Source organism: Mytilus trossulus, chromosome 5, assembly GCF_036588685.1.
Source record: "Mytilus trossulus isolate FHL-02 chromosome 5, PNRI_Mtr1.1.1.hap1, whole genome shotgun sequence".
Classification (NCBI taxonomy): Eukaryota; Metazoa; Mollusca; class Bivalvia; order Mytilida; family Mytilidae; genus Mytilus; species Mytilus trossulus.
This window is the reverse complement of record NC_086377.1, coordinates 49,216,595-49,234,580: the sequence shown is the minus strand read 5'-3', so window position 1 is coordinate 49,234,580 and position 17,986 is coordinate 49,216,595. Positions and strand designations below refer to the sequence as shown.

Genomic DNA, 17,986 nt, shown 5'->3' with positions numbered 1-17,986 from the left:
TCTTTATATTTTAAATAAATCATGCACTGTCGTGTCCGATAAGGTAGTAATAGTGTATTACAGTCGGGCATCCTGTCAACGTAATATGTAGCGTATTCCTCCAGCCAATTTATAGCTTGGAGTGATTTTATGCTGGCACAGTAGTGTCTCTCCGATACAGAAAAACGTGCTCCTCCTATGAACTTTTTTCGATTAGAGTAATAGAAATTTTTGTGAATTCCAAGCATTCTCATTAATGCCTTTGGACAAACTACATGTCCGTTCTGTATACGGAAGTATGGTATATACTCCATATTAGTTTCGGAGAACTTTTTTAATAACCACTGGTTGCGACCATTTATTGTCTTTGACCAGAATTCTAATCGCATGTTTTTAACCTCCACAAGAGAGAATTTCTTCGTACAAACTTTACTACAACAGCGTTTACATGACTTTAAATCCTTCTGAATACTTGCTACTTTTGTATGACGAGCAAGGAGACGACTTCTCTCTGGATCTACAAAAATGTGATATGATAGTTTTGTTAATAAACTAAAACACTATTTTTTTTTATTTTTTTTTCTCTTTGCTATTTTTCCCGCTTTTCTTACAGCTATACGATAATTGGATCATTAAATGTAATCAATTAATCTTATGTACATGTATTTGAACATGCAATTGACCGTACTAAGTGTTTCAACCACATGTGATTTAATCAACTGACAAAAGAAAAGATGATTAACGAACAACATTTAACATATGAATACTGATAAAGAACAATTGACCTTCACAAAATATCTGTATGAATCTTTAGGACCATCAATCAACGTTAGCAATAATGGGAACTCATTGAAACATGATTCTCAAATCATGTCAGATTTTAATAGGCTGCTCTTCTTTTAAAACACGAAAACAATACGCAATAAATTAAATGCGTTAGGTGCATTTTTCTAGATTAACACCCAACAAGAACTCACAAAGCCCTGATGTATAAAAACGATACAGTTGAATAGCTATTTTATAAAAAATCACTAAAAATAATAGCCAAAGTCCTTCAAACGCCAACTTTGCCGAAGGTAGTTTTTAACGTTTCTAATTACGGTAGTAAACACTAAATTTTATTAAGGAAATTCACAACCATTTAATGTACTGAAACAAGTGTGTTATCTTTTGACGAGCAAAGGCAGGTCGTATTTCTCTTTATATTACTTTCCAACTTATCGATAGAGAGTTGTCTCATTGGCACTCATACCACATCAAGTTCCTTTATCTATTATGATAAAAAAAAAAACAAAAAAACCACTTACGTGATTGCGATTCAAGCAATGGTTTTGTTTCTTCTTGGGGTAATGTAGCTCTAACATCATGATACATTTCTGCCATACCAATTGATGCATCTAAATACACTGAAACATTTTCATTTATATTGCTTGCTGAGCGAGAACTAGCAAGATATGACATTCCTTCAAAACCAGAAGATAGTGACAGTATTTCGGTTGATGCTAGATGAAGTGTTTCCGTATCTTCTTCGTTGAATTCATAAGGCGACGAAGGGCAAATATTGCTTCTCAGTTTTGTGCTAATTTCTGAATCTATATAACAAGAACTGTCATGTTCACTGCTGGAAATTCCGAAAGCTGGTTCTAACTCGATTAAAGTTGCAGTTACGGAATAATCAAACAGTCGAAAGTCATAATTATCATCTGATATGTCTCCGACCTTACTGATCACTGGTATTTTTCTGGGCGCACTGGTCATTAAAGCTTTGTTTGGCGATTTTAATGTTGTGTCATAATTTACTGCATCCTCTTCAAATGACTCTAATGTTTTTGTTTCTAGAATTAACGACAGGCTGGATTCAGCAGTGTTGCTTAAGTCTTCAAAACAATATGAATCAGACTGTCCAAGATTATGTATAACAGAATGTCCAAGATTATACGAATCCCCTAAATTATGTGGCTCCGACAATGAATCTCCTAAATTTACCCCTTGTTTTTCGGTATAATTTAAACACACTACTGAGTTTTCCGCTGATTCTAAAAAATGAGAACCACAAAGATTACTTGAATTTACAAAAGCATATTTATCAGTAGCGCTCGATGCATCAGCGAAAACAGTCACATCATTCAAAATTGATTCAACAGGTAGGATAATTTCCGTCACCTGAATGGAGAATGTCAATATCCGTCTCTGAAATAAACAATCGATTATTATGAGCATAAACCGTTAAAAGTGACAATGGATATTTGTAGCCGTATTTTATTCGCTGAACTCCGGCAGTTTTTGTTGTGTTACTGTGTTCATTTTACCCACGATCTCTTTTTACTCGTATACATATTCATACGGTAAAAAAACAGGAAGCTGATGAATATATAAAAAAGAAGATGTGGTATGATTACTAATGAGACAACTATCCACAAAAGACCAAAATGACACAAACATTAACAACTATAGGTCACCGTTCGGCCTTCAACAATGATCAAAGCTCATACCGCATACTCAGCTATAAAAGGCCCCGATAAGACAATTTAAAACAATTCAAACGAGAATACTAACGGCATTATTTATGTAAAAATGATGAAGCCTTGTAACGTATGAATATTGAAAAGACTAAAGGATAATATATAGACCCTTCTACAACGAAATTTGTTTGACATGCACACGTATAAAAATTGCGGTTTTTATCCAACGCAATCATAGGTTTGAACGTAGTTTTCAATTTAGACTCGTATATATATATATATATATCTGCATACTGCATACATATAGTGTAAACGTTTTGAAACTGTATTGCATGACATTTTTTTACTATTGATAGTTTTGAATTCTTTACGTTTTACTTTTACGTAAGTGTGTGTAGTAAAAAAAGGGAGGGGTTGTTCCTCGACGCAACAATGTATCAATCAAAATTGATCTTCTTCAATATTTAAAATAATATAAGCTATGAGAAAAATCAGATTTAAATTAATTTTTGTTGTCATCTTCACCCCCCAAAAAAATCCATCAAATTTGGGATCAGCATATATTTTTAAGGAAAAAAATCATAATTCCCTCCCCTTTGAAGTTTAATGGTCGTTCTCTGATTTTGGTGCTATTTTCACATTTCTTGATCGGTGTGAGAAAAATATTTCTCTAATGTGTGTGCTATGTTCACATTTCCTGCCCGGTGTGAGATAACTCAAATAATGCAAGTCCTTTCCGTGTCCGGTTGTCTCCTACACGAGGTTAATGTAGCCTTCGTAGATCAGCGGAATAAAACGACTGAATTATTCGGGTAAGGTGCGTGTCAGAGAAAATATTTCTCCTCACTATTGAAAAATCTGTTCTCGGCAACTGATTGGTTGAAATTTAATTGTGACGTTAAATTTTCTTGGTTTTCTTCTTAATTTAACATACAACATTCAATTGAAAGTGTTATTTAAGTCTCATCCCTCAACAAATACATGTAAATACATTGTATAAACTTGAACTAACACAAATAAAATGAGAGCCATTATAAGAGACTATTAAAATGCATATATATAAGTCACTAAAGAATATGAAATAAAATACTATTTACACATGTACAAATGTGCTGGAATAAACAAAACAAGAACACAAAGTAACTGTAGGTCTGTATAAATTACTTTTTTTTTATTATTTTTTTATTTAGAGTTGTCGTCTTGCTTTATTCATACAATATTATATAGGCTTATTAAACAGTTGTTACAGTAGCTAAAACAAATAGCAAAGAAACAATCACCACTGCTTCAGACTTAATCCCACTAAATGTGTAGATCGTAGCTTTTAAGTTATGCAATGTCCGAATAAAATGTTACAGAAGCTGCGCCCCGTGGTGAAAATTGCCGTAAAAGTAATGTATGTATACTAAGTATTCCGATCTATTCGAAAAATCTTACTCGCGATCAAATCATCAAAGCAAGAAAACACTTACATGTAATGCGATTAGATCTCCAATTATACATGTAACATTTAGGAGGATTAATACGTTACTATTAACAGGATTATATTAAAGTCTGTTTTGTGAAAAAAATCATAACTCGATAAACTTGTCTAAGTGTTTTTTTATTAGATGTCCGCTCCTGACCCCATACTTTTAAAATGTATCATTTGATATCAGTCCCGTGACTAAAAACAAGCTCAGCTTAGGATAGGAAGGTACAAACATGTGCAGTTTCCAGGAGAGAAATTTTGTATATATATAAAAAAAAAAAAAAAAAAAAAAAGGAAACATTTTAGTCTTGCTACCCACGTCTAACTAGCAAATCGATGTTTATCCTCAAAAATACCAGATTAACCTTTCTCTTATCTGATTTATTATAGGTTAATAAGATCCACCAATTTTCCCTTATCTTAATGTTAAAGCATACCCAAAGAAAAGTCATATATATGATCGATCTGCATTTGATATGTTAAATTCTTTTAAAAAGGAGTGAAAGATATAATCACAACAATAAATGTAATAAAAGAAAAACGATATGATTACAAAAAGGCAATTCTCTGCAAGAGACCAAATTACACAGACATTTACCACTATATGTCACCATACGGCCTTCAACAAGACACAAACGAGAAAACTAACGGCGTAATGTATGAACAAAATAAGGATAGAAAAAATAATATGTTAATAAACTCACATAAATAATAAAACAGCAACAAACGACAACATTACCACTGAATTCCAGGCTCATGAATAGGGACAGGCACATTTAGAATGTGTCCGAACCAGGTATATAAGCGAACGCCTTAAACCCCCCTTTTTCTGTCCAGTATATATTCGGTTTAAAAAAACCGCCAATAACTACCCAAATGTATCTTGAAGTCTTTGATCATGAATATTTAAAACGTTTGCATTGTAAAAATATGTGTGAACCTCTATATTTTAATATTTTTTTTTTAATTTATTTTTTTTAAAGATATGAATATTTCAAATTGACTTACCTCTGACACTGGGTTGCAGTTCTCTCTTATTTTCGTCTTGACACCATTCAAAGTTTGAACAGATAACAACACGTTTAAACACAGAGCCGATAAAAAAAATACAGTAGTCCATTATGTTCTAGTTGAAAAGTAAGAAACACATGGTTTAAAAATATACATGTAAAAAATGCGCACGTGTCTAGCAGGCGTGGCTTCGCAATGCGATTAAATATAACCAGTGGTGAGACGTACATTGTAGCAGTCCACTAATTTTTTTTTCTAAATCGAGATCAAACGTTTATATATTACGCAATAATGTCGGGTTCAGAGAAATGGAAAATCGTAATCGAAAACGGAAGACTTTGTGTAGAGGAAAATGGTAGATATTTTGAGGACATCGACAATGTTGGAACAACAAGAGACTTTGGAATTATCAAGGTGACTATCTAAACATTTTAGTAATTTACAGTTTTATTTGGTCAAATGTGGATAAGAAAAGCCATCGGGAAAAACTACAATCTCAACAAACTTGTATTCAAAGCAAATAAAAATATCCAAATCAAATAATACATAAAAGTAAAGAGATACTTTTAAGAAAAGTAGATAACTTTCTATTAAAAGTTGCATTTAACTTACGTCACTGACAAAATTAGTGAACTACTTGTATACTATTGTTTCTTAGAACATTGGTTTGGAGTTGTAAACATAGGAAACTCTAAAACTATAAACTGAAATAGTAAAACTTTTCTTCTTCTGTATTGAATGACATCTTCAAATGTTAGGGCAAGTACATTTATATTTTGAATTCCTTGACATCATGTGAGTGTTTCAAACAAAATCATTGGTTGATCATGTACATCTCTCTATACAAATATCTCCACTCTTGTTTTCAAAATGAAGTATACTTTTATAAATGTTAATCCATCAATGAGCTGCATATTCTTATTACATTTACCCTTGTGAAGTACCAACTGTCATTTTAATGTGGAACGGTCATACAAATCACATTTATTTTATTCTTAGACTAGACTTAACACAATATCGACCAATAGATATAGGAAGATGTGGTGTGAGTGCCAATGAGACAACTCTCCATCCAAATAACAATTTAAAAATTAAACCATTATAGGTTAACGTACGGCCTTCAACACGGAGCCTTGGCTCACACCGAACAACAAGCTATAAAGGGCCCCAAAATTACTAGTGTAAAACCATTCAAACGGGAAAACCAACGGTCTAATCTATATAAACAAAACGAGAAACGAGAAACACGTAAATATTACATAAACAAACGACAACTACTGTACATCAGATTCCTGACTTAGGACAGGTGCAAACATTTGCAGCGGGATTAAACGTTTTAATGGGCCCAAACCTTCTCCCTTTTTCTGAAACAATAGCATAACATCACAACATATAAAAACATACGATAAAATATCAATTAGCAGACTTAACTCAATCAAAAAACGTATGATTACACAAAGAACGAATAAATTTGATCTGCGATATCTGAATACAAAACATGTATATTAGTTTTCGTAAATACAGAAATACGACTGTTGGCTTCATGTTCAATGCTTGTCAACGTTCACAAAACACATGATGTTTTCTTATAATTTAAGGTTACATATGAATCTGGAAAAGCGAAAATGTATAGTTTGAAAAACTTATGCGAAGGTCTTGGTTTTGGGCCAGCTGTCAAGACTCGTTCAGGTTTTATGAAAATATGTGACTCATTGAAAGGTGAGAAATGTATTTAAAATTTGTGTGTTGTTCTTGTATCATGAGTATATAGTATATGTATGGATATTGGCTTCTCTTTCATTCGTCACAACTCGGCCGAATCCGTACCTCCATCTAAAGATAGAAGGAGAGTAGCGGCGACTCCGAGGATTGCCAACTGCTACTCTTGATTTTGACCTTTTGTCAGATATTCGGAATCCTCTACTTTTCTCCATGTAGTACCAACGAAAAAAAAAAAAACTACCAACCCTTACTTTTTAATTCATATTGTTATGCCCCACCTACGATAGTAGAGGGGCAATATGTTTTCTGGTCTGTGCGTCCGTTCGTCCGTCTGTCTGTTTGTTGGTCCGTCTGTCTGTTCGTTCGTCCGTCTGTCTGTCCGTTCGTTCGTCCTTCTATTCGTCCGTCTGTCCCGCTTCAGGTTTAAGTTTTTGGTTAAGGTAGTTTTTGATGAAGTTGAAGTCCAATCAACTTGAAACTTAGAACACATGTTCCTTATGATATGATCTTTTTAATTTTTAAACCAAATTAAACTGTTGACCCCAATTTTACGGTCCACTGAATATAAAAAAATGAAGGTGCATGTTTCAGGTTAAAGTTTTTGGTCAAGGTAGTTTTTGATGAAGTTGAAGTCCAATCAACTTGAAACGTAGTACACATGTTCCTTATCATATCATCTTTCTAATTTTAATGCCTAATTATATTTTTTATCCAATTTCATGGTCCATTGAACATGGAAAATGATAGTGCCGAGTGGGGCATCCGTGTACTTTGGACACATTCTTGTAATTACATATAGTTAAACTAGTCATTCATTAAAATCTAATACAATTCTTGTTATTTTTTCAAAGTGTTTGAAAGAAAAAAGGTACCAAAATTTTAAATGTGTGAGCATTCTAAGAGAGAATCATTTCCCGCCAAATTTTCAATTGATTATAGTTTAAAAACAAAGTCGCGGACCTATTATTTTTTCCTGCTTTTTAGCCTATGTTCAGTTATTTATATAATATCAATATATACCAGTTGATTAAAAAGCTAGTTATTATCAAAAAGAGAAGCTAACATCCTTAATCGAACGAAGGCTTAAGTTTTTGTCGTATATATTTTAAACATTGACTTTGTTGCGATGCCAAGATGATGAAATTGTTTTTAGAAAATGACTACCATGAACAAACATTGATAACAGCTTATTTCCATGACTAGTAATCCTTGCTCAATACTCCACTGGACCTGATACGGCACCCAATAGTACTTGTGGTTAAAAATTTGATTTTATTCAACAAATTAATTAATGAACTGCTGGTACGTGACCAAATTGTCAATGTTAATCATCCGTATAATTGCTCTATGGAATGTTTGCAAAGCTTCAACGGAGGCACTTTCTTGGCTAGATAATATCAATGAACTTGTATTGGTATATTCGTTAAGTGTTTGTATGTGTTTTATTTCGTGATAGGAGGGGTAAAGAAAAAGGCAAAAGGGGTGGGATATTGGTTGTCTTTGCCTACTGCAATGTACTAGTAGTGTGCGTGTGAGTGCTTTTCTATGTTTACTTGTCCAATTCGAATTGTCTTTTTTTTACTGAAGAATATAACTGTAGCAAACAAGTTTTAACTACAATATGTACATAACTTTTACAGCAAACGTAGATAATTATCAGCTACAGACATCTTCAACAGATAACATCGATCAGTCGAAGAACCAAGTTAATATGAATATTTCAGGTAGATGTGATTCTTTTAATACATATTTGATATTTACACACGCTTTCGTGAAAACAAGTTACTAAAAATATAAACTAATCCATAAATATGAGAAAAAAAACAGATTGAATATAAATGGAATGTAATAAAAATGCAGTTATGGAATTATGAGCTGTGTAAAACTTGCAATTGAAATGCTGTATCCGTAAAATATTCAATAATAATGGACAGGCCGTCTATACGGACAAAAGGTCTTTTGACCCCCTATTTTTTTCCATTGTCATTTTTTCTTTAAAAAATTGAACACGCACCGGCGTGACACGGAGAAAATAATGGCAATTTAGACAGCTAAAACTGTTCTTATGACATGACATTTGAATAAAAAAAAATCATGTGTCACGTTGGCGCACGGAACACCTGCAAAATGAATGATAATTACAATATTTGAATTATGAAAGGAAGTTTACCAACTTACCTCACCCAGTTGCTAATATTAGTGGTTTTGAAGTTCACCCAAACAAACATTCAAATCTCAGGGACTATTCTAACATAAGACGTAGCTTTCCGAAACAGAATTTAAGAAATGAGAAAATAGGGGGGCCAAAAACAGGCCTTATCGTACCAGAATTGCCAGTTTTCCTGCCACATCGACTTCTTGCAACAGAGATTGGTTTTGTTTCTGTTATTATTAAGAGTTTTTATTTCTATTCACTGAATCATAATATGGGTCATGTGGTCAATTTTATTCGTTGAACTTAGTTCTAAAGCATAAAACATGCATGGCGCGAACGTTACGATTTTGTTCGAGTATCCGTACAAAAAATGATACAAGAAATTGGAAGATTTTTTTTTTACAAAACATACATTAAAATTAACATATAATAATTGTGTTTGTAAAGTTCCATTCTATTGTTGTGACAAATACGAAAAATCTAATTCAAGATATTGCCTTTTTTCTGTGAATAGATGTACCGGGAGGGGAGGATTTAACCAGGACTGACGACAACGTAAACACATTGGATAATGTGCAAAGAAAATCCTCGACGCGTATGTCACCAGTCCACACGAAATTATTGTCACCAATGGACAGTTCTGAAGGTATTTTTTTAATCCTCCTTCTTGCAAACAATTGATCTGCTGCGTCGTAATAATAGTCATGTGTAATTAAAATAGGTATGCAAGTAATATACAATATATTCCACTTAATATATATATGATTTTACAATAAAACTGGAAGAGACCAAGTAAAACATGTTAATGAAAATTATTTACTATTTGAATAAAAAACATAATTACGATGCGAAAATGCTATGTATATTTTATTTTTGCAACAGATGCATCGACAGTTGAAGATATTCTAGAACGTAGCATGAGTTCTTGCACTGAAGCGCATATGAATAAAGAAGACGTTTCCGATAGCACACCAGTTACAGTGGAGCAGTCAATTTTGGACGATTATTTAATAGGTATGATATACCATCTTCATTCTCTTAATAGGTGCTACTCATGGTATGAAGTATAGTGTCTTTTAATCTTAACTTTTATAGCTGACCAAATGTTGTATTGGCTTTGCTCATTGTTGAAGGCCGTATTATGGTGACCTATAGTTGTTAATTTGTGTCATTTGGTCTCTTGTGAGGGATTGTCTCATTGGTTATCATATCACATCTTCTTTTTTTTTATACTTGTCTGTTTTTTTGACATCGCGTAATATATTTGTTCTCTAGTTGCTGTTTTTGTTTAATAACCATTTAAAAAAATAATAGTGAATGTGTTGAATTTATGTTAAATGTCCAGTGGAAAATATTATATTATATGTGTCTATCCAACAAGCCCAGCCAAGACGTTAGGCTTTATTCATTATGTAACACTCCGGAAGAAGAGTCATCATACAAGGACACATTGGAGACTGTTATTTTCTCAGTGGAGAAGCCGCAGGTATTAATTTTTAAGTCGACGATGACGATTACGATGACGGTGACGTCCAGTGGCAAATATGATGGGCATATAATGGCGATTGAGTGTTAATGTTTTATTAATACACTCATATATTGTACTAGATAGCATGCTAAATTGTGTTTTAACCCAGTACTTCTCAGTTCTTTTCTTTTACTACGAAATGTTACATGTTTGACGAAAAAGTAAAAATGGGTAAGTCTTAGTTTTGAACAAACTTGGGGATCGAACACACGATTACAAGGATCGCTTCCAGAAGCAAGACCACCGAGGAGGTCTTTTCTTATTGCGTATACGGGTACTGGAAACTGTAACCATATCAAAGTTCAGAAATATTACTTTTATTTCAAATGTTCAAACACTTTCTCATTAACTGAACAACATATCTTTTTGTATATTTTGAATTGCTGATTTTCCATTCTAAAATGATAGCATTTGTTTACTTTTAGGAGACACATTAAAGGTACATATTCAGAACTTAGTTACACCTGCCGATGATCGCTGTTTTGGAAATCTGGACACAAAACATGCTCACTGTCTAAAACAATTTTATGAAAATCAGCAAATGTGTCATACAATTCTCATTGGCAACATTGTCAGCGATGTTACTACTAATATAGATAATTTGTCAAAGCTTCTTCAAGAACCTGGCAAAGTAGCAGTTGAAACTTTAGGTGGTAATCATACAAGACATGCGCTACAATGTTTATTCGCAAGCCAAACCAAACCTATTAGCATGGTAACATGTCGGTTATACAACAAATTACCAGACGAGTTGGCGCTACAATTAGGATATGAACACAATGCATCTAATACAATAGGAAAACCGACAAGTTTTGTTTATTTAGTAAAGGTGTTTCGAAAAGAAGCAACAAAAATAGTAGGAGATACAGATTTTAGCTGCATGCAAAATAGTGAAGTAAAGCAATGGAAAGATATTTTATGTACCAATCTAGGGATGGACAGAAAGGCGGAAGAATTTCATAACAAGTACAAAATTGTTTTAAAAATTGCAAAATCAAAGGATTCAGTATGGAGAAAATTTTTAGAATTCTGTTCCGCTTTCGAAATGAATGAAATTAGAAATACTCCAAGAGGATCTTTAAAGGTTACACAGTTGAGAGATTTTTCAATGCTTTCTATTGATAACCAAATACATATTTTGGAAGAAACATTACAGACAAAAGACTGGAGAGTATTTAAGAGAGAAGTAGAAAGGTAAATAAATGCAAATCATGACGTGTGTACTGTAAAACAAATTCACTGCATTATATGATTTTCTTAAATGTTGATTTTATATTTGTAAATGAACGATACTTCCTTACTATTAATTGTTCATTTCTTGGTTTGTAAATTATGCTTCAAAAGGCATTCAGCAAACATTTACGTTATATCGGGAATGTTATTAAAAAAAAAAGAACTGTGACTTTCGTAATTTAATTCACAGTTTAAGGAAAAATTGGAGCATTTCATCGACCTCAGTAAGGAAATTCATTTGTAATATTATGATATCAAAAATAAATTATGAAAAAAGGAATGTACACACCAGTTTTCAAAGATTTATCACCTATAAAATTGTTCACGAAAACAAAACACAAAAAAATACCTAATAAACGCTTAGACAAGAATAAAGGAAATGTGCAGGCAATTTTATGAGAGACAGCAACCAAACGACACATATAAACTAAAACTATCTAGAGACAACATATAGCCTTACAAATATAGGCAGTCGCCATGCAATTTGTCAAGCTCTTAATTGTCCATTATATACATTTTGTGAATAAGTTACACAAAGACTACCAAAGATCTTTCGTTTTATCGAAATCACAAACAAAAAATGTATTTATGAAATGTCAATCGCAAATTCATCTCGTCAACCTTTTCGATAGGTCGTGTATTTGGTGGTTGATGTAGACTGCAGTCTTGTAATTTTGTAAACTTATGTTTTTTTTGTTTTTTTCTTAATGTATAAAAAGTGCAATTTCATAGATCGCATCGATATTTTTGGTAATAAGCCCACCTTTCATTTAAAAAAAAACCCGGTATATTGAAATATTACAGAAAAAAGCTCGCACTGTACTTATATCAGTATTGAAGTTACTAACTTTGATGATATCACTGGATTTATTTTGTAGTGTTAGTTCAGATCGAAAGAAAACAACTGGGAAAACAAAAGCAGATCCGTCAGATGTTGACAGAAAGATCAATGAAAGGTATTTTAGCACTTTAAACGAACATACAGAATAAGTTTCATGCCTCCATTTCTGACAATTTTTTTCTGAATTTTATCATTTCACGGGATTTCCAAATGTCATTGATTTATATGATTGCGTACTTTAATGTTTGAACATCATTTGGTGCATTTCCGAACGCGCATATAAATCATAAATCCCTACTGCATGGCTGGCGGCACAAAACTGCCATTTTGATTTGTTTTTGTTTACGATATTATTCCAAAACTACCGTTTTGTTAATTACTGTTAAGAGATATTTTTTTTTTAAATTTTAATGTTTTAATTTGTTGATGAAATTTTTTAATATTAAATACTAGACTCGCAAATTTCTGTTGCAAGCTGGTTTAACTGTAATAAGGGAATAGTTCACTTCTTCTTCATGGCAAGCATTTAAAATGTTTCTTTGTCGATTTGAATTTACCCATTAAATAATTGAGTAATTTTATTATATTTATCTAGTGAGTGTAAAATAAAACAACTGACTACCGAAAGAGAAAAATTGTCAACTACTTCATCAACATTAAAATCAAAGTTGACAGAAGAACAAAAGGAAACAAAGGACTTCTAGACATTGTTGAATCAAGAAAGGAAAAAATGCAGCGCACTTGAAATTAAATTACAGCAATTGAGGAGATCAGAGACTGAACTCAAAGTTGTCTTGGATAAGCAGATTGATAAAAATGAAAAATCTAGTAATCTGCTACAAGTTGAAAAATCTAGTAATCTGCTACAAGTTGAAAAAACAAAATACCAAACCCTAGAAGAAATGTACAATAAATTGGTAAGTTGAATATTCTGTTTTATAGGGCTGTAATAGCCCTTTAGACAAAACGCTTATTATTTTGTTGATGATATGTGGAATAATATTCTGAAACAGACTTACGATAGTTATAAGATCACATTAATGATGCATAAAGATTTGTTCAATTGACCATACAGTCTGCTGATCTTTATCTTGCATTACATAATTAATCAAACATATTTATCAGCTTAGAATAAATACGAGAGACAACAAAGAAAAATGGTTTATACAATAAACATCTTGCATGTTATGTACCTGTTTTAAACATAATAATAAAATAGTGCTTCTTTAAATGTTCTCAATACGCAAACTCTGAAAACAATGATGTTTTTACAGGAAGAAGCAAAAGCTTGTTTAGAAAAGAAAGTTCAGGAATTTGAAGAATCTATTAGATGTCAACATACTGAAAAACACACAAGCCAAGTAAACTACTCTATTGTAAGTTTTATAACCTACGTATATATTTACCTAACAATAAAAAAAATGTCCTTTAATTCTTTGTTAATTGTTTTTCATTTGTCTTTTCGGGGACTTGTATATAGCTGACTATGTGGTATGCGTTTTGCTAACGATAGTAGGCCGTGCGGTGACCTATAGCTGTTAATTTCTGTGTCATTTGGTATCATTGGCAATCATGTCACCCATTCTTTTTTACAATAAGACATTTTTTGTTTGTTCAACAAACGATATTAACTTTGTTGATCTGAGTGTACGTAATTAACTTAAAATCGGGAAGATTTGTTGAGCTTCGTACACTTGTAGTTCTGCTTTCGTTGCAAGTTACAAAATAATTTTGACCCCTGTATTCATAATTTCTCTTTTTTTTTATTTGGTCAGATTCCATTATTCATATGCATTTCATTTACAAATGATTGATTTTCATTGGATAATTTTAGTTTTTCCTTTTCATTCTAGTTTATTGTAAATTTTAGTTCCAACGTGTGTATCGTCAAGTTTGTTGACTATTATGTATATCAGTCTAGTATGTCAAGTGTACGTTAAGTTTTTCAATATAGATTTGTATATTAAATTTGTTTGCTGTTTATGACTACATATTACTGTAACTGTCTGTGACGTGCCATTGTCATTAGAACTCTTTTCTTAAAGTCTCTTAAAAAGATATACATAACATATTTTTATATATTTACAGGTATCTGATAGAGTCTCGGCTCCAAAACAAAAACTGAAAAATGACTGCAGTGACACTTTAAACAAGAAAAGAAGGATGAGTTCAAAGGTAAATAAAAGAATAAAAAAAAAGGTGTACAAACAATTATAACAAAATCTCCGATTACAGAATAATTCTGGCTGTGACAGTATTGGCGTAAATAGACAGTGGGCAAATTTGAACATTCTGGACATTTCTGTCTCTCCAAGAATGTTTTCTATCCAGAGCAATTTTGAAAAAAAAGTTCTCAAAACTTGTGCTCTCGACTCCAAAACAAAAACTGAAAAATGACTGCAGTGACACTTTAAACAAGAAGAAAAGAAGGATGAGTTCAAAGGTAAATAAAAGAATAAAAAAAAGGTGTACAAACAATTATAACAAAATCTCCGATTACAGAATAATTCTGGCTGTGACAGTATTGGCGTAAATAGACAGTGGGCAAATTTGAACATTCTGGACATTTCTGTTTCTCCAAGAATGTTTTCTATCCAGAGCAATTTTGAAAAAAAAGTTCTCAAAACTTGTGCTTTACTCCAAATCTTTTTGAGCCATGTGGGCCATATTAGTTGGCAGGTTGGATCATAAATTTTTTTAAAACAAAATATTCCAATGATGAGTATTGTCGAATTTAGATAAATCTGGCAATATAATTTCAGAGGGGAAGATTTGCTAAAAGGTTTACAGATTACGACAATACATGTAGTACGCTTTTTTAACCTACTTTTAGGACGAGTTTAACTGCTAGATAGGTGGAGCCCAGTCGGCCATGTCTTTAAACCTTGTCAATCTTTCTGGTCTAGACACGAAGAAATACACGGTGTGGTATAAACTCTATCATATGTTTTGTGCAGTTGTAAGATGCTTATTTTTCATTTATGTTATAGGAATTTGAAGTTGGTACGTCTGTTGAAGCATTTTGGTATCCAGACAAGTGTTGGTACACTGCAAAAATACTGATGAAGACAGGAAAAGGTAAGTACTGTTTTATTAAAACAAAATTTAGAGGACAAGTGTTATCAGATATTATATCAGACTGTACAAAATAATTCTGTCGTATAAAGAAATTAAAGTGGAAATGTTTGTACTCAATCAACACATGTACAAAATGTATGTAAGTTGAAAAATAATCATATTAATAAAATTCTCCAAATCATGGTAGCAATCCTGATGAAGCAATTCAACAAAAAAAGACTTGGCGTTTATTTTTACAGAACAGTACTTGTACTAAACTATCGTTTCGGTATATATTTATTTCAATAAATTGTTTTACTTATGAACTTTGTTTTAAATCTGTTTGCAAACTGAACGCCATGTATCAAATTTACTGTAATATGGATTTTTTCCAAAGTACTACTTTTAGGCGTTGCATCGTCCTGAACATGTTTGTACTATTTTCCGATGGACGTACTTTTTAAGGCTTGTCACCACTACTTGATCGAAGTCAGTTACTCTTTACTAGTATCATTATAGTTTCAACATTCAAGCAAAATTAGTCCACAATTTATTATTCATTAATACTCAGATCTTTTAAAAATAAATTGATTTTTTTTACAGGCTATGAAGTAAAGTACGATCTTGATAAATTTGTCAAAGATCTCCCTTTGAAATATGTAAGAGCAGAAAAGATATCTACAGAATAGACAGATTTGCTGAAACAAAGGAGAATGACCATCATTGGAGGATAACTATGATGCTAGCCAAAGAGGAGAAATATTTGACGAACATGTGTTTTTTTATAATTATTATTGTTGTCCCTATAGAAATAATATAAAAAAAAATGTTGTAGATATTGCGTAGTTGTTAATAATTGTCATAGAAATAATCATATAGCTACTCTGCGTAAGGAAGTACAGCAGTCACTGTGACAAATTTGTGGATTTCTTTATCATTTACTTTAACACCAGAAATTTGCGAAAAAAAAGAAAGCAATAGAATATACCAATAATAAACGTTTAACTTTTGATTCATTAACCTTATTAATTGCATTTTAAGTTGGGTAGTGATGTTTAATGGATAAATGATAGTTAATATCATTGACTTGAAGTTTTCTACCATTTTAGGTGAAGCGAATTAGTACCTACAACGTATATTTCAATATTAAAGACAGATACACACGGTTCACAAAATCGTTAGAAAAATAAATCTAATTTCAAATAAAGTGTTCCAAAGTAATATGCAATTTCACTGTAATCAATTAATATAGATCTAAAAACAGAAACATTTATATGAAATTCATCTTTAAATAAATACTTTGACTTGTATGGTACACGTTTTTCTTTACCAGAAATATGCATCATTTCGGGGCTTTTTATTGTTGAAGGTTCGGTAAGGATTTTGCTCTTTTTAAAAGGCCGTATGTCACAGAAAACCTATAGCTTTTTTTATGTCATTTGGTCCCTTGCGGAGAGTATTCTCACTCGCAATCATACCACTTTCTCTTATTGAATATTTGAAAACAAAATGTTACCGGTTGATTATGTATATATACTGTATGTACCTTTTTAGTCTATGAACAATTGTGATTAGAGTAACATTTTCACGTTGTTCTTGGTCTAAGAACCAAAAAGCAATATACGCATTATATTTTACATTCAATTTTGTTCTTGGTCTAAGAACCAAAAAGTGTTATACGCATTATATTTTACATTCAATTTTGTTCTTGGTCTAAGAACCAGAAAAATAAGATTGATACTATTTTATTTGATATCATTCATTTAGTTGGTCTTTAGACCAAAATCTGTTGGACAATAGCGCTATCATCTGCATGAATGTAACATTTTATTGTTTAAATTAATTAAATATAAACAACTTAGCACTGACGCCTAATGTCTAAAGTGTTTCTGTTTTTGGTCTCAAGACCAGACTTCTTCAAGGATAAACAGTTTTACGCAAGTAAATACAAATAACAGTTCGTTGTGTTGTTTTGAAATGATGGGTTCATGCATGGATTCAGCCATACCAGATTTATTCAAATTGAGAACTAACCCGATATTTTTTATATTCTGGTCCAATGACCAAAATATGTATACATCGATCTAAAATTATTCCAATTCTGTAAGACAAAACTGTTATAATTTATCAAAAAATAATTGGGGGAAATTTCAATGTCACTGCTAGTGATATATCAATGGTATGGGTGTTATAATTTTCAAAATTATTCAAACTTTGCAATGAAGTCAGTTATATATGTCGATCTGCATTGGTATTTTAACTAGTACATGCAAGTATAATGGTTGACATGTATCAAAGAGGAAAAGAATGCATTTTCCCTTTTAGAAATGGATTCAGTTAGTTATAGTGCGAAAACTAAGAACATGCTTATTTGGGCCCTTTTTGGCCCCTTATTCCTAAAATGTTGGGACCAAAACTCCCAAAATCAATACCAGCCTTCCTTTTATGGTCATAAACCTTGTGTTAAAATTTCATAGATTTCTATTCACTTTTACTAAAGTTAGAGTGCGAAAACTAAAAGTATTCG

At 32.0% G+C, this 17,986-nt stretch overlaps 1 protein-coding gene and 2 long non-coding RNA genes across 3 annotated transcripts; all 3 read left to right on the top strand.

The window, feature by feature from the left end:
• Window positions 1–5,055: 5,055 nt before the first annotated feature.
• On the top strand, window positions 5,056–13,253 carry LOC134718033 (uncharacterized). Its single transcript, XM_063580535.1, has 8 exons — window positions 5,056–5,337; window positions 6,522–6,642; window positions 8,286–8,369; window positions 9,315–9,446; window positions 9,683–9,814; window positions 10,754–11,522; window positions 12,440–12,517; window positions 12,998–13,253. Exons 1-8 carry the CDS (start codon window positions 5,215–5,217, stop codon window positions 13,104–13,106), a joined length of 1,548 nt encoding a protein of 515 aa, XP_063436605.1. The 5' UTR covers window positions 5,056–5,214; the 3' UTR covers window positions 13,107–13,253.
• Window positions 13,254–13,274: 21 nt separating this feature from the next.
• On the top strand, window positions 13,275–14,564 carry LOC134719702 (uncharacterized). Its single transcript, XR_010107672.1, has 3 exons — window positions 13,275–13,319; window positions 13,677–13,778; window positions 14,491–14,564. It is a non-coding gene; the product is annotated as an uncharacterized LOC134719702 (long non-coding RNA).
• A 204-nt stretch (window positions 14,565–14,768) lies between these two features.
• On the top strand, window positions 14,769–16,854 carry LOC134719701 (uncharacterized). The gene is made up of 3 exons (XR_010107671.1): window positions 14,769–14,845; window positions 15,393–15,480; window positions 16,063–16,854. It is a non-coding gene; the product is annotated as an uncharacterized LOC134719701 (long non-coding RNA).
• The last annotated feature ends 1,132 nt before the right edge of the window (window positions 16,855–17,986 follow it).

What these genes read in the sequence shown, in the direction of transcription:
- LOC134718033 (XM_063580535.1), top strand. Translation starts at nt 5,215, where the DNA reads ATGTCGGGTTCAGAGAAATGGAAAATCGTAATCGAAAACGGAAGACTT. An exon ending in ACCAATGGACAGTTCTGAAG is followed by an intron (nt 9,447 to 9,682) that starts GTATTTTTTTAA and finishes TTTTTGCAACAG; the next exon opens with ATGCATCGACAGTTGAAGAT. An exon ending in TTTGGACGATTATTTAATAG is followed by an intron (nt 9,815 to 10,753) that starts GTATGATATACC and finishes GTTTACTTTTAG; the next exon opens with GAGACACATTAAAGGTACAT.